This window comes from Schistocerca piceifrons, chromosome 6, assembly GCF_021461385.2.
Source record: "Schistocerca piceifrons isolate TAMUIC-IGC-003096 chromosome 6, iqSchPice1.1, whole genome shotgun sequence".
Lineage (NCBI taxonomy): Eukaryota > Metazoa > Arthropoda > Insecta > Orthoptera > Acrididae > Schistocerca > Schistocerca piceifrons.
In genome coordinates, this window is record NC_060143.1 from 41,319,530 (window position 1) to 41,336,638 (window position 17,109).

Here is a 17,109-nt window from a genome sequence, read left to right on the forward strand (position 1 = left end):
GCGCACGTGCGCGTTTATGTGTGTCTACTGCTGACAAAGGCCTTAATGGCCAAAAGCTTTAATTGTGTGCATCTTTTTGTTGTGCCTATCGCGATTCAGCATCTCCGCTATATGGTGAGTATCAACTTTCCTTCTCTTGTATCGTTACATTCCATCCCAGATTTTCCATTGTTTGACTGGAGAAATGGAAGTTCCTCAAGGTGTAGAGATTAAGGAAGGACTGGTATGCAAACTCAATAAAGCTTTACATGAACTGAAGCAGGCACCAAGAACTTGGAACTCTACACTTAACAATTTTATGAAGGAAATTGGGTTTCGACAATCCAAAGTTGACAGTACCTCTACGCTGAGAGCACTGATGATTATAATACTTATTTGCTCCCATATGTGGCTGATATTCTAATTGCTGGAAAACATAAAAGCAAAATCACTGATATAAAGAATAAGAAAAGATACAACTTGGAAGATCGTAAACGCCATAAAACACCAATGGAAGCCAAACCCATTGAAGATGTTTGTGATGACACAGTGGGAAATAAATCATGCAGAGAATTAACAGATAGACTGTCATGGCAGCTACAAGACCATACGTTAAGTATATCAGTTAACTATTTTAATAATAACCAAAATAAACCAACAGAATATTGCTGGAAAGGTTTGAAACAGATTCTTTGGTATATTAAAGGAAAACTTGTATTGGTCTGGGTTACAAAAAGGGAAATTGAAATGCTCTTCTCTGCTGTGTTGATCCTGACTGAGGAAGTGAAGAAGACATAGCTACAACAGGGTACGTACTGATGATTTTTGGAAATACTGTTTGTTGGGCCTTAGGGAGACAGACATTTGTTTCACTATCTTCAACAGAAGCAGAATATAATGCTTTGGCAACAGATACAACAGACACCCTATGGTTGAAGAATCTTCTTGAAGAATTTAAAATATCAACAAACACTCCAACAGTTTATGAAGGTAATCAGCCATGCATGTATCTATTACGGAAGTGGGAATATAGTCAGCTGAAGCATGTGGATATTAAATACAGTTTCATACATCAGCTGTATAACAACAGACATCTGAATGTTCCATAAATTAGCTCAGAGGAAAAAGTGGGATATAATTTCACAAAAGCAACTAGAAGTGCACAGTTCAGCAAACTGTGTCCAAAATAGCAGTAGTGAAATTTGCAGATGCAAGGTGTGTCACATAAATCTGGTATGCCTCACACCCGAGATTCTAGTACCAATGACCTAACCTAAAAATGAATAGATAACTGTAACATAAAGAGCATATGTTTACCTGCACTCAACTTTCAAATAAAATTCAGTGTAGCCAGTTTTCGAGACAGTGTTGCCCCTTCACAAGCAATTCTATTACAGATGATAAACCAGCATGTCAAGCGTAACAGTTTTACAAGGGACACCCTGCACTTAATGAAATTTTTAAATTGAGGGAATGGGGTGTGTTGAAGTAATGATGTTTAATAATTATACTTTTACTTATCTCTCTTTGTTTTTTATATGTACTTTTCTCTCTCTTTGTTTTTTTTTTTTTTAATATGTACTTTTCCCTGTTTTCTTTGTCCCCTTTTTCTGACTGTATCTTGTCTTCACGGTAGTACTGTAGTTGTAATTGTGCTAAGTAATAAAATGATATTGCTTATCTAAATACCTGGTAATTTCTAGCATTAACAACAATGGCTCATCACTGTAGTTCATATCTTGTTAATAGAGAAGTTTACTTTTTCTCAAAACCACATGTATTTTAATCTTCTGATGACTTTGCCTAGAATTTTACAGTACAGTTTGTGATGTGATGATTTAACCTGCAATCATCAGTTTCACATGATCGTAAGCACAGTCTTCTCTTAGGTTTGAGGGTCAAATTTAATTTTATTTTACAAATTAGATAACTTTTTCATTTATCATAAGTGTGCAGTGCATCTTATACCAGTTTGCAGTCCACAAATAATTTTTTAATTCAGAGATTGATTTTTTTGTTTATTTTAGACATAACCTTATGAAATGTCAGTATCCAAGTGCCTCAGTCTCAAAGCATTAACTAAATGATTTGAATTATAAATTTGCAGTGCAGATAGGCATATGAGACTGTTATCTATACTGCTGTTCCCAAGAACTATGGTTCAATTTGCATGACAAGAGTTGGATTACATTATATTATGAAATGACTGATGACTCTAGTATACTCTTTAACAATTATTTTCTAGAAAGTTTCTTTTAAAATTTCCATGCAATATTAGAAACGAAATTGCTGAAAGTGACCTCGGAATCAGTGTTTAAGCCCTTGTAATGTTTCATGATTAAGCAAAGAATGGCGAAAAGGAGATAGCACACATAATAATAAATGATATCATTTTGAAATAGCCATAGGGCATAAGTGGCAGAGTATGCTGAATGGTTGAAGAAGTAGGGTCACAACATTTGCAGATATTCTCTAAAACTAACACTGAATGGTAATAAACAACGAGCAACATCCCCTACTTTATCCATTCCCCATCACTGAGTACCATATTCATGATAAGGTCTAACAACAAGAACGTGTGTGGAATTCTTCCTTTATACAGGATGAAGAAAATGTGTCTGTACTAGAGGACTTAGAGCATACATCTAGAATATTACAGCTGTAATAATGAATTTCAGCGATAAGTATATACTTAATTTGATAAAAGTATTGATTTCTTCTAACTCATATGCAACACTTTTGCAACATCAACATGTTTCTGCCCAGTGAAACATCCCAATACTTTTTAAAAAGATGGATACAGTTTCCACATGATATAGGCTATGAAGCAGTCATTGAAACGAAGGATGTCATGTTGCACAGCATGCTCAGCAACAGGGTAGTTCACTTGTTTCTTGGCTACAGTATGTCAGTGGCCATTCACACAGACAGACAGCTTGTTGGTTGTCATGCCCACATAGACTCCAGCACAGTAGTTGCAGCTTAGCTTGTACATTACATGATTGGTTTCACAGGCAGCCCTGCCTATGATGGTATAGGTGGTATTTGTGAGCGGACTGGAGTAGGTAGTGGTAGGATGATGTACAGGACAGGTCTTGCATCTAGGTCTGTTATAGAGATATGAGCCACGAGGTAAGAGGTTGTGAGCAGGGATTGTGTAGGTGCGGACAAGTATAGTGTGTAAATTCAGTGGATGGTGGAATACCACCGTGGAAGGGGTGGAAAGGATAGCGGACAAGACATTTCTCATTTCAGGGCACGATAAGAGGTAGTCGAAGCCCTGGCAGAGAATGTAATTCAGTTGCTCCAGTTCTGGATGGTATCGAGTTACGAGGGGAATGCTCCTCTGTGTCTGGATAGCAAAACTTGGGAGGTTGTGGTAGACTGGAAAGATGAGGCACAGGAGACTTGTTTTTGTACAAGGTTGGAGGATAATTACAGTCTGTGAAGGCCTCAATGAGATCCTTGGCCTATTTCAAGAGGTACCGCTCGTCATTGCAGATGCAACAACCATGGGTAGTTAGGCTGTATGGAAGGGAGTTCTTGGTATGAAAAGAGGTGGCAGCTGTCAAAGTGAAGGTATTGCTGGTGGTTAGTAGGTTTGGTTCGATATGCACAGAGGTACTGATGTAGCCATCTTTGAGGTGGAGGTCAACATCTAGGAAGGTCTGGTTTGTTGGACTGAGTAGGACCAAGTGAAGCACATGGGGGAGAAGCTGCTGAGATTTTGGAGGAATGTGGATAGTGTGTCCTCACCATCGATCCAGGTCGCAAAGATGTCATCAATGAATCTGAACCAGGTGAGGGGTTTAGGATTCTGGGTGTTTAAGGATTCCTCTACATGGTCAACAAACAAGTTGGCATAGAATGGTGCCATGCCGGTACCCATAGCCATACCCCAGATTTGTTTGTAGATAATACCTTCAGGGGAGAAGTAATTGTGGATGAGGACAACTGGTTATGGTGACTAGAAATAGGGTTGTTGGTTTGGAATCTGTCAGGCATTTGGAAAGGTAGTGTTCAATAGCAGTAAGGCCACATTAGTGTAAAGGGAGGTGGCATCAACAGTGATGAGCAGGGCATTGTGTGGAAAGGGACAGGAACTCTGGAGAGTTGATGGATGAAATGGTTGGTATCTTTTATATACGAGGGTAGGTTCCGGGTAATAGGCTGAAGGTGTTGGTCTACGAGAGCAGAGATTCTCTCAGTGGGGGCACAGTAGCCGGCAACATTGGGGCACCTTGGATGGTTGGGTTTATGGACTTTAGGAAGCATGTAGAAGGTAAGAGTGCCGGGGGCTGGTAGGGGTGAGGAGAGAGATGGGCTCCAGGAAGAGGTTCTGGGATGGGCCTAAGGATTTGAGGAGAGACTGGAGGTCCTGCTGGATTTCTGCAATAGAGTCACTGTGGATGTATCTGGCACCTGGCGGAGTCCTCCTGCCAGGTAATCTTTGTGATTCAAAACAACAGTGGTGGAGCCTTTGTCCATAGGTGGGATCATAAGGTCAGGATCAGTCTTTAGATGGTGGACTGCAGTTCTTTCTGCAGATGTAAGGTCAGCTTGCATGTTGAGGGATTTGGGGAATGATGGTGAGGCAAGGTTCAAGGTTAAGAAATTCTGGAAAGTTAACAGGGGACAATTTGGAGGCAGTGGGGATGGATCACAGTTGGATGCAGGGGTGAACTGAGTCAGGCAGTGTTCAACATTGGTGTCTGGTTGAGTCTGATTAGTATGGTTGGTGGTGAAAAAGTGTTTCCACTTCAGGGGCCAGAAGAAGGAGAGAAGGTCTTTAATAAGTCCTGCATGACTGAATTTGGAAATGGGGCAAATAGTGAGGCCTTTGAAAAGGACTGAGATTTCTGTAGGGCTAAGGCTTCTGGAGGAAAAGTTCATGACTGGGTTTATGGAATTCTGTGTGGATTCTGTGTAGTGGTAGGAGTGAGTTTTGGTGGGTGGGGTAAGTGTAGGAGGTCTGTGAGACAGGGTTTGTCAGCTATGAGGGGACTTGAGGGAGGTTTGGAGGTTGTTGTAGAAGTGGTGGACAGTGGTACTCTGAGGCGGAAGTAGGAAATGAGCAGGATGGAGAGCTTTTTGAGGTGGCATTGTGCATGTTGCTCTAGTCCCTGGAGGGCAAGAGTTTCAATGTGTGTTATGGGTTCCAGGAATTTAGGATTTCACAGCAGGAGAATTTTACAGATGGAGAGAAAGTATTGCAAGGATGTTTGGGCTTGGTTGATACAGTTTTGCAAGACTACATTGGGGGGGGGGGGGGGGAGGATTGGTGGAATCTGAACAGATGGAGGTCATTGTGGAAGGATGGGTGGCAGCTAGAGATGGGTAATTTGATGGTAAGGCCATATGAGGGGAATCCATGAGCCAAGCAAAATGCAGGAACAGTTTCGTGGTAGAAAAAATGTGAAACATTACATAAATAATGTTGAATTACATCCAAAAATATTCACAAAAATACACCCAGATACATAGGAAAAATCACGAGAAAGAAGAAACAGATAAAAATGGGGGGAACAAGATGAAATATGAGGGAATCGATGGTAGCGAAAGACAAACACTCCCTAAAACTGGTGTGAAGTCATAATGAGATCAAAGATAAAATATAAATAATAAAAAAACTTTTCACTGAGGGCAGCAGGTTAGAGGGTGGATAAGTGTGAAGAAGGCGGACGGCAGATGTGACTAGATCAGGTGAAATTAGTGGACACGAACAATCAGTGTTGTCTTGGGTTGGGGTGGTTTGGGTTGTTTGGGGGAAGAGACCAAACAGCGGGGTCATCAGTCTCATCGGATTAGGGAAGGATGGGGAAAGAAGTCAGCCATGCCCTTTCAAAGGAACCATCCTGGCATTTGCTGGAGCAATTTAGGGAAATCACGGAAAACCTAAATCAGGATGGCCAGACGCGGGATTGAACCGTCATCCTCCTGAAAGCGAGTCCAGTGTGCTAACCACTGCGCCACCTCTTTTAGCTGTCTATTGTGCACAGCTGAGATGGTTGATAGTGTGGCTCGTGGGTAGAGCGTGCAGTGCGGTTTGTACGGTGACAAGAGAAACACAGGAAAGAAGAGAGAGGAGGACAGACACTGAGTATAGTAACGCATTAGAAAATGGTAACAAAGGAAAAGAGCACTGGGGTAGGACGACGAAAAGCCATCAGACAAAAATCAATGGAAAGTCCAGGATGGAATGTAACAGTATTATGAAAACGAAAAACGCGGAATGCACACATGCGCATGCGCGTAAATGCAATTCTCATGTGCATGACTGCAGTTCTGGCAACTGAAGCCACACTGCAAGTAACAGCAATGTTGTGTGATGGGAGTGGCAAACTTTCCCAACTCCCAACAGATTCCAAACCAACAACCTCCCTCCTAGTCACCATGACCAACTATATCCCCACCCACAATAACTTCTCCTTTGAAGGCATTACCTACAAACAAATCCAGGGTACAGCTATGGGCACCCGCAAAGCACCAGTCTATGCCAACCTATTCATTGGCCATCTAGAGAAATCCTTCCTAACACCCAGAATCCTAAACCCCTCACCTGGTTCATATTCACTGATGACATCTTTGCAACCTGGATCGAGGGTGAGAATACCTTATCCACATTCCTCCAGAACCTCAACAGCTTCTCCCCCATTTGCTTCACCTGATCCTACTCAATCCAACAAACCACCTTCCTAGATGTTGATCTCCATCTCAAAGATGGCTACATAAGTACCTCTGTCCATATCAAACCTACTAACCACCAGCAATACCTCCACTTCGACAGATGCCACCAGTTCCATACCAAGAAGTCCCTTCCATATGGTCCAGTCTCCTGTGGTTGTCACATCTGCAGTGACGAACAGTCCCTCTCAAAATATACTGAGGGCCTCACTGAGACCTTCACAGACCGTAATTATCGTCCAATCTTGTACAAAAGCAAATCTCCCGTGCTTTATTTTCCAGTCTCCCACAACCTCGCAAAGTCTCACCGTCCAGCCGAAACTGGGCAGGTGGGAACTCTCCCTGCAATATATCCTACGTTGCCATAAGCTTTCTGGCCTCAACCTTCATTAGTCATTTTTTTTCACCCATCCAGACCCTAGCCTGTTCCTATTCCAGCAATACAGAGCCCTCATTCTACCAATGCTCCCAGTCTTTTTACTCTTCTCCTTTTCCACTACAACCCCCCCCCCCCCCCCACCTCTCCCCTTTCCTCCATCTAGCCTCCCAACTGCACCTAGCTGCCCTACCCTCTCTCCAACTCGTTCTTGTGCACTTCCCAGCATCACTTCACTATCCGCCACCCCTACCCTGCTATACCTCCCCCTGCCAGCTCCACCTCCTCCTTACCTCCATCCAGTTGCCACTCCCAATCATACATGTTGCTAGCAGGGTGGCTTCAGCTAAAAGAGGCTGCAGTTGTGTGTGTGTGTGTGTGTGTGTGTGTGTGTGTTGTCAGATATAGTTTCCAGTCAGTTATGTAATAACACTTTCTTTATGGTATGCTCAGTAATATAATATGCTCTCTACCAAGGTAACATAAATATATTTACCACATGTTCTGGTATCAGGAGACTGCAAATGCCTTCTGCATCTGATGATGGTACGACTCAACTCAGTCCAAACAGCAGTCACGAGGAACTGTACTGCTCTGTACTTAGCATGACGCTTTTCCGCCAGGCACTGCTGATACTGCCACATGCGTATAGATGACTTCCGGCGTACAAGCAGCTGCCGTAATCTACTCGCCAAACCATTCCTGTGAAAAGTTTGAATGGAATCTTACAGTACCAATTGCCACATATTTGCAAAGGCAATAAATTTCAGTTTCAGTATTGCGTAGAAGAGAGTACTTTCTCACGGTAGAGTTCCTCCCACTGAACTCGCCATCAGAGTGTGAGAAAAATGGATGTGGGTAAGGCTGTGCATTAATATAAGGTAAGGTAGGGTAAGTGCACTTTCAGGGCAAGTGCACAATTAGTTCATAGTTTCCATGAAATATGTCATACAGAGCTGCCACCGCGTAATCATGTAGTGAACTATATCTACATCTATATCTACATGTACATCTACACCAACATACATACTCCACAAGCCACAGTTTGGTGCATGGTCGATGGTACCCTGTACTTCCAGAATGAAATTTTCACTCTGCGCTGATATGAAACTTCCTGGCAGATTAAAACTGTGTGCCAGACCAAGACTCAAACTGAGGACCTTTGCCTTTCAAGAGCAAGTGCTCTACCAACTGAGCTAACCAAGCATGAGTCACGCCCCATCCTCACAGCTTTCCTTCTGCCAGTACCTTGTCTCCTACCTTCCAAACTTCACAGAAGCTCTCCTGTGATGCTGCAGAACTAGCACTCCTGGGAGAAGGATATTGCAGAGACATGGCTACCCTGTACTACTACTAAGTAGTAGTGGCAGATACAGAAATACCTCAAGGAGGGGGGCAAAGATATCTTGAGCTACCTTTACTTTTACCATAATAAAAAATAATCAAGTCACATGCAAAGTTTAAGAAAGTTTAAATAAAACTGATTATTCCCATATACAAGACAAAGCCATCTTAAGACATAAAAAAGTTCTGCTTCTGAATGTAAACTAGCTTCCTATTTGGCAAATAGTCTGTATTTACAACACTACGTATCAAAGGTTCTCTGTACAAGAAAACAGTAGAATATTCATGATTTTTCTCGAACAAATTCCAGACAGAACAACATATTGAGATTATTAGAATGCCCATGACTTTTCTCGTAGGTATGTGTTAGCTATCTGCATGCCAGACAGAAATGTATAAAATACGATGATGCAGACATGCGTGCTACATAGGAAAGTACAACTACTCGATAACTCAATTCAGTCAAGTCAACTGACAAAAGAAATGAACAAATAGCATGCAGGCTGACTGGTGGAGGTGGCGCAGGTGGCAACGCAGGGGGCCCCGCAAAGGGGGGCATGCACCCTCCCCCCTCCCTCATATGTATTCGCCACTGCTAGGCAGTAAGTGTTTCGCTCTGCTGATAACTTCGCTGTTGAGCACCCACAAAGCTGCTGCTACTCCTGTCTTAGTAAGAGTATGCTGGTGTTGGGCACAGCACTTCCAGAAGCATTGCTACACATACATTCCACTACAACAGGGCAGCCAAGTTCAAGGGTGTGTCTCTAATCTATCATCATATGGGGTTGTTTTAAGTTTTTTTTTTCCAGTTTTGAGAGGGTAAGTAAGAAGTGCTGATACTGTAGCTTAACGAATGAATTAGATTTCTTGGTGTTGAAGTCTTAGGCCTTGCTGTGCACTTGCACCACAAAATTCAATAGTGGGGCAAGTGCACTCCCATTTTTGGGGACAATGCACACTACTGTGGACTTGCTCCACTACTGAATTTTTATGGGGAAAGTGCACAGCAAGGCGAAAATGGTGAACAAGAAAATGAATGAGCAACTAACGAACAGAATTCTCAGATAAATGAATACTGTCTTTTGTACTACTTTCAATGTTTTGACTTAAAGATACTTTCTGGCAGGACTATTCTATGGTGAGAAACTATGTAACAAAAACAGAGAAAGGAAAGCAGAATACAGCAAGGGATCTAGAAACTGGTGCGAAGGATGTGATATCTGCCCAAATGAACACATATCACACTTCTAAGAACAATATATCATATTTTACATTAACAGATCATTTCAAATGTATAAGAGGAGCGAAATCACCCTCTCAGGTACACACAACCAAGTTTTCAACAACTTTGAAAATAGCATGACACCAGGAATAACTGAGATGGAAAAGTGTGTTTTGGACTGTCAAGACAGCAGCCTCTGTCATTGGTAGGCAAATCTGTTAAAACTAATAAACTGAAAACGCCATTTACAAATGAGAAACCAAGCTGTGATTGGCTTGTGTGTTCATGAAACACAATAATTTATATATAGATGCAAAATTTAAAAGAACGAAAAATCCCAAAGATTGGTAAAGTTTTGCAAGAGTTTGAAATATAGCACATACTTCAATGTGAGATGCTTTTAATAATTCCCACAATGAAACTCTGTCTCAGAATCTGGCAGAGAACTCAGAGAGATTCTGGTCATACATCCCTGAAGTTCAATCAAGAACAACCGCCAAGATGAGAAACATAGAAGTAGATATCCTCGGTGTAGCATGCAGCTTTCATCACTTGATAAAGGCAAGGCCTCCGGTCCAGACTGTATACCAGTCAGGCTCCTTTCAGAGTATGCTGATACAATAGCTCCATACTTAGCAATTACATACAACCACTTGCTCACAGAAAGTTCCGTACCCAAAGATTGGAAAATTGCTCAAGTCACACCACTACCCAAAAAGGGAAATAGGAGTAATCCGCTGAATTACAGGCCCATACCAATAACATCAATTTGCAGTAAGGTTTTGGAACAAATACTCTATTCAAACATTATGAATTGGCTCGAAGAAAACGATTTATTGACACATAGTCAGCATGGATTCAGAAAACTTCGTTCTTGTGAAACACAACTAGCTCTTTACACTCATGAAGTAATGAGTGCTATCGACAGGGGATGTCAAATTGATTCCATATTTTTAGATTTCCATAAGGCTTTTGACACCGTTCCTCACAAGCGTCTTCTAACCAAACTCATGCCTATGGAATATTGCCTGACCTGTGCGATTGAATTCATTATTTCCTGTCAGAAAGGTCACAGTTCTTATTAACAGACGGAAAGTCATCAAGTAAAACAGAATTAATATCCAGCGTTCCCCAAGGAAGTGTTACAGGCCTTCTATTGTTCCTGATCTATATTAACGACATAGGAGACAATCTGAGTAGCCTTATTAGATTGTTTGCAGATGATGCTGTCATTTGCTATCTTGTAAAGTCATCACATGACCAAAACAAATTGCAAAATGATTTAGATAAGATAGCTGTATGGTTCGAAAAGTGGCAATTGACCCTGAATAAAGGAAACTGTGAAGTTATTCACATGAGTACTAAAAGAAATCAGCTAAATTTCAATTACACAATAAGTCACACAAATCTTAAGGCTGTAAATTCAACTAAATACTTAGGGATTACAATTACAAATAACCTAAATTGGAATGATCACATAGATAATGTTGTGGTTAGAGCAAACCAAAGACTGTGATTCACTGGCAGCACACTTAGAAGATGCAACAGGTCTACTAAAGAGACTGCTTACACCATGCTTGTCCACCCTATTCTGGGGTATTGCTGTGTAGTTTGGGATCCACATCAGGTGGGACTGGTGGATGACATTGACAAAGTTCAAAAATAGGCAGCTCGTTTTGTACTGTCACAAAATAGGGGAGATGTTGCCACAGACATGATACATAAAATGGAGTGGCAATCATTAAAACAAAGGCATTTTTCACTGCAACAGGATCTTCTCATGAAATTTCAATCACCAGTTTTCTCCTCTGATTGTGAGAACATTCTTTTGGCACCCACCTACATAGGAAGAAATGATCATCACGATAAAATAAGATAAATCAGGGCTCACAAAGAAAAATTTAAGTGTTCATTTTTTCTGTGCACCGTTCGAGAGTGGAACGGTAGAGAGACAGCTTGAAGGTGGTTCATTGGACACTTTGCCAGGCACTTTATTGTGAATAGCAGAGTAATCACTTAGATGTAGGTGAAAAAATTCCAAAGCATTGAAATTTGCAGAAAAATTGTGTGGATCCATTCATTATCTATCCACATTTCAACATCCTTGAAAATACACCAATTATGATTTTTAAACCAGATAAGAGAGGATTTGTTAGAGATCCTTCAAAAAGTAAAGTTGTGGATGATAGGGAATTACCTTCCTCAAGAACAAGACATTCTCCAGGATGGGATACTATTTCTGTTTTGTATAATGTATCTGCAAACAGAAACTCCCTCCATTAGTAATATTTAAAGGAAAATTCATATGGAATGACTGGCAAGCTTCTGAAGAATCAGCTTTTGATGGGCATAGAAACATGCATATTTAAAGGGGATAGAAATCACAAGGCATGAAAATATCACGATTTAATTTTGCCTCCTAATCCAGTCCCCCTTCTCCAGCTACTGGACTTGTGTGGGATGAAATGCGTAAAAACTGCCAGGGACATAGAGCTCATTAAGTGGTAAAAACATCAAATTGGCCACAAGCTACCCAAGAAAGAATTTATTAATATCTTAAGCTGTGAGTGGGTGAATTTAGACCTATCCGTTATCCAGACAGCGTTTCAAAAAGTATGAATTTACCCACCCAAAAAGAATGTGATTTCAGAAGACATGTTCAATCCTAAACCACTTCAATTTTGAAAAGCCCGTTTCACAAGTATCAATCACTTATTGTACAACTGAAAAGTTGAAACAAGGCCGAAAAGTTCAGAAATTACTAAAAAATGAGACTAATAGGACAACTAGTAAGAAGTTGCAGTTTCTCACATAAACCCTAAAAACAGAAATTGATATAAAAGTTCATCAGACTCAGACATCAATGAGTACAGCTTCGGAGATTCCAATGAGGACTACTGCAATGATCTACTGGAGGAAAGTTTGCCATAAGAGGAGGAAGAGGAAACACTGACACTGGAAGCTGTGAAGAAAGAGTAGAACAAGGGAATGATTCAGCTTTGAAAGATTCAGGGGAGTTAACTACGGATGGCTGGGCAGTAAAGAAATATGTTGGCAAAACCCAAATATGATACTATGCGAGGAGAGCGCTCAATTTTGATGCAGGTGACTCCACTTTTATGTTTTGGAGAAAATCTTCAGCGATCACTAGCCAAACAATATTCGAGACCCTTCCTAGAGAAGACATTCGCTCAGTAGAAAAGAGTGATGATATAAATATTTTTCCATACCCCAGAGTATAAAGAAGGGAGGACAAGACCTTTAATACTGATTTTTTTTAATTATAATGTGCAGTAATGTGTGTTTCAGTATATTTGGTTGTCATTTATTATTTAGTAAAACTACTGCTAGTCTGTTCATCATCGTAGTGTTTAAAACGACAAAATTTGCTATCACTTGTAATTTCCCCCTATATTGTAAGCTGTATTATGTGAAAGATGAACATCTTTACCCTTTGTCAACATATTATCCTGATGATGAAAGACTGTTTTCTACGGTACATCATTAAAATATGTTCTTTGACATAATAAATCTTGGTTTTGATGTTATATATTTTCTTGAGGTCCACAAGCATTGTGACACAGCAAGGCACATGAGGCACTCAAAAAATTGTAATCCAACTCTGGAGCTTCAAACAGAAAAATAAATGTCAGAGTATGTACTATTGGGCACTTTTTACAGTATTATTGTCAACTAAAAAAAAGAACTTTCACAGGTTATATTGTAGACTTATGCCACTTTAGTGAGGTAAGGTATATTATCAGCAGCAAATGTGAAGGAAAACCAACTACTGAATATATATTTCAAAAATGAACAGCCTCATTACCACAGTCCAAGAAAATAAATTGATATAGCTGTATAAACAAAGGCTGTATGCCTATTTGAAGTCGAACTTCATGAATTTAACTGTGCAATTAACCACACCTCACCTTAAGTTTACATTTACTGTAAGAATGGTAACTGCACAAAAAACTGTGGATAATCAACAATATACGGTACTTCAATTGATGAAAGAACACAATACTAAATTGTTAAAGAAAAAAGAGAACTCAGTGAATATGTTACTTAGAAATAAAATCAATACGAAGCGTAAAGAAATTAAATGAAAATGCTGCAGAAAATATGCAAAGGAATCAGAATGAAAATAGTCCCATCAAGTAGAGATTCAGAACATAGAAAATTCCAAATAATTTGAAAGCAAAGGTATCAACATTTAGTGTGTAAAGGAGCTCCTCTCAAATTTGAAGAATAGAGCGAAAGTTCAAAAGAATAGTATGAGGGCCAGTACAAGAGGGAGCTAGTAGCTTACGTGAGAAAAGAAAAAAGAAGATTTGATTTGGAGGACACAGGGATATAGTGTTAGAGTCTGCGCAGAATACCGTGGCTGGTACATGTGCAGTCTGCAGGACATGTGCAGGAAGAGTGGTAGTGGTGGGGTTATGGCCAGACACTATAGGGAAAATGCTGAGTGCTGGAGGGGAAGTGCCATTCTAAACTAAAGCCTACACTCGCATTTTTTGTAAATATTTAATAGAGCACCTCCACACCTACACTTCTGTGGCGACCATTCAGAAAGATCTACTATAACCTCTGCTTTAGTTAGTATCTAAAAAGAATCTACTAAAAGTGCGGCAATGTATTTTCGCTTGGCTGGTTAACAGTTTGTAGCTTTCAGAGAAGTGTCAAGAGTGGCGAATTTTGAATAAAACCTACACATTGTTCTTGTTTACATGTTAAAACAAATTGCTTCTTTTGCCAAAATGAAGCAGAGTTGACACAGTAACACCTCAATAATATGTTGTGCTGATGCAATTGAAAGAGAATTCTGAAACCATTGCTTAAGTGGGGAACCGGGGAAAACTATGTTCAATAGCTTATGAAAAAGCACATACTCGGTACAAAATAAACGTGTAATATCTTCACTCATGTTGCTCAAAAATGCATAGAATTTCTCATTTCACTAGCTATCGATGGCCCCGAAAAGTTACATGCTTTCACTGAAAAGATCTGAAGTTAGTGGCATAACACAGTATATAATGAAGTTTTACATAATAAGCATACAACAAAATACTCTCCCCTTTGTGTACTATCATTTGCCAAAATCCCATTTCGGTACCTCAAACCATTTATAACATATGAGGAATGTTTTGGATATTTCAAAAAATGGCTCTGAGCACTATGCGACTTAACTTCTGAGGTCATCAGTTGCATAAAACTTAGAACTAATTAAACCTAACTAACCTAAGGACATCACACACATCCACGCCAGAGGCAGGATTCGAACCTGCCACTCCGGCCGGCTTGGATATTTCACTCTGGCTTTATCACTGGTGTGGTGTGATCGCAAATGAGCGTGCTACATCAGATCAACTTTCTCCATATTGGTGACTGATACAGACCTCAACTCAAGTCTAATGAAAAATTCGGTATCTTACCTAAATTTCATATGCAGCAAAATATCATGTAATATGCAACAAACAAAAAATCATAGCAACCTCTATTTTTCATTGCAAACTTTTTTTAATATTGTGCAGTGTCTTACTTCCATGTAAATATCATAATAACTATGACCATTAAAAAAATGCTGGCCACACCATCATAAGCCTGATACGAGGGTTGGAACTTAAATAGTGGCAACTATTTATTCACAACCGATACAAAAGAGTTACATGTTTGCACATGTTACTGTCCTTCAAAGTAGTCACCATCATTGTGTAGAAGCCATTGCATTCAATGTGGAAGGTGTAGTATACCGTTAGCAGAGCCTGTTCTGTTGATGGTGTGAATGGAGCGGTCTAGTGCCTGTCGAACCTCTGGAACAGTTCTGAAGCGAATGCCACAAAGTGGTTCCTTCATCTTCAGAATCAAATCAAAGTCACAAAGACTTAAGTCTGGGCAGTATGGTGGATGGTACAGTACTTCCCAGCCCCATCAAGTAAACAGAGCAGCCACAACCTGTGCTATATGCACCTGCACATTGTCATGCAAAATGATGGATGCATTGTGCAGAAAATGTCGCCGCTTCTTTCGCAAAGTTGGTCGCAGGTGATGCTCCAAAAACGAACAGTAATACTGTGCACTGATCGTCTGCCTTGAAGGAACGTAGTGTGTTAGGATAACACCATCAAAGTCATACACGAGAATCACCAAAACTCTCACCATACTGGGGCTCTGGCACACTTTCGACTTTCGGGGCGACCCATAATGACGCCATTCATCAGATTGGCGTTTAAGTTTTGGCTCATACGATGTGGCCCATGTATCATCCAATGTTGCGATACGGCATAAGAAAGCCTCTCCTTTGCACTCATGGCACTCCAGGTGCATCTGAGCATCCATTTCTGCATTTACGTCAAGTCATGCAAAACCCATCATGATGCAATTTTTCACAAGCTCAGGTGTTCCTTCAGGATGCGAAGCACAGTCGTATGCGCTAATCCAGTTTTGTGGGCAAGCTCACAAATTGTATGGTATCAATCACTGTCCACTAACGCAGCAAGAGCATGCACTTCTTCTCCAGAGATGCTAGAGCAACCTGCCTGATGCATGTCTGCCAAATTTTGCCGACCTTCGTTGAAGGCTTTTACACAACATGCCCCAGTTCTGTACGGTAATGGAGGAGGAGGAGGAGGAGGAGGAGGAGGAGGAGGAGGAGGAGACTAGTGTTTAACGTCCCGTCAACAATGACGTCATTAGAGACGGAGCACAAGCTCGGATTAGGGGAGGATGGGGAAGGAAATCGATCGAGCCCTTTCAAAGGTACCATCCTGGCATTTGGCTGAAGTGATCTAGGGAAATCACGGAAAACCTGTATTGGGATGGCCGGACGCAGGATTGAACCATCGTCCTCCCGAATGCAAGTCCAGTGTGCTAACCACTGCACCACCTCGCTTAGTGTACAGCAATGCCGATTCCCCGCATGCCTCTTGAAGACCTTGATGACACTGTCGTGCTGTATGACCTCTGGCATATTCAATCTTGATCCAACTCGGTTGTTACTGTTTCGTAAACATACTGACACCATTACATTAGACCGCTCACTCACAAGTGACTGTTTTTCCCTCGATTGTGCGCACACCAGTGATGTGGGACAGATGAGTCCATTTGCTCGGAGGTAAGGTAGTTATGTCAACAACGTGTGCTATCAGTGGCAACAGTAGGTCCCATTTCATAGTGTCTCCACAGCAGTGTTGCCACTATTTAAATTCCAACCTATGTATATAAAGTTGTAGGTATCACAAAAATGAATTTTTTTACCAAATAGTTCCTGTAAAAACCAAATAGCTGACCCGCCAAAAGGTGGCAAACAGTGTCAGTCTCTCCTTCCAAACAAATGAATGAATTCGCCCAGCGCTTTGCACGAAAATTGGTCACTGCGCATCAGCCACCTTATCCAGTGTAGACTCTACAGCCAGAATTTCGCAGAGATTCAGAAGCCCTGCTAGCTAACAAGACAGAAGGGATACATAACATTCCTTTAGAATTTCTAAAATCATTGGGGCAA

The 17,109-nt window shown here is 40.9% G+C and overlaps 1 protein-coding gene across 1 annotated transcript in view; it reads right to left on the reverse strand.

Annotated features, from left to right (window-relative positions):
• Positions 1–17,109, reverse strand: part of LOC124802853 — a 171,595-nt gene that overhangs the window by 120,304 nt on the left and 34,182 nt on the right. The window contains exon 4 of the mRNA XM_047263876.1: positions 7,536–7,741. Coding sequence (XP_047119832.1) covers positions 7,536–7,741 — 206 coding nt within the window. The remainder of the gene's footprint in view (positions 1–7,535; positions 7,742–17,109) is intronic.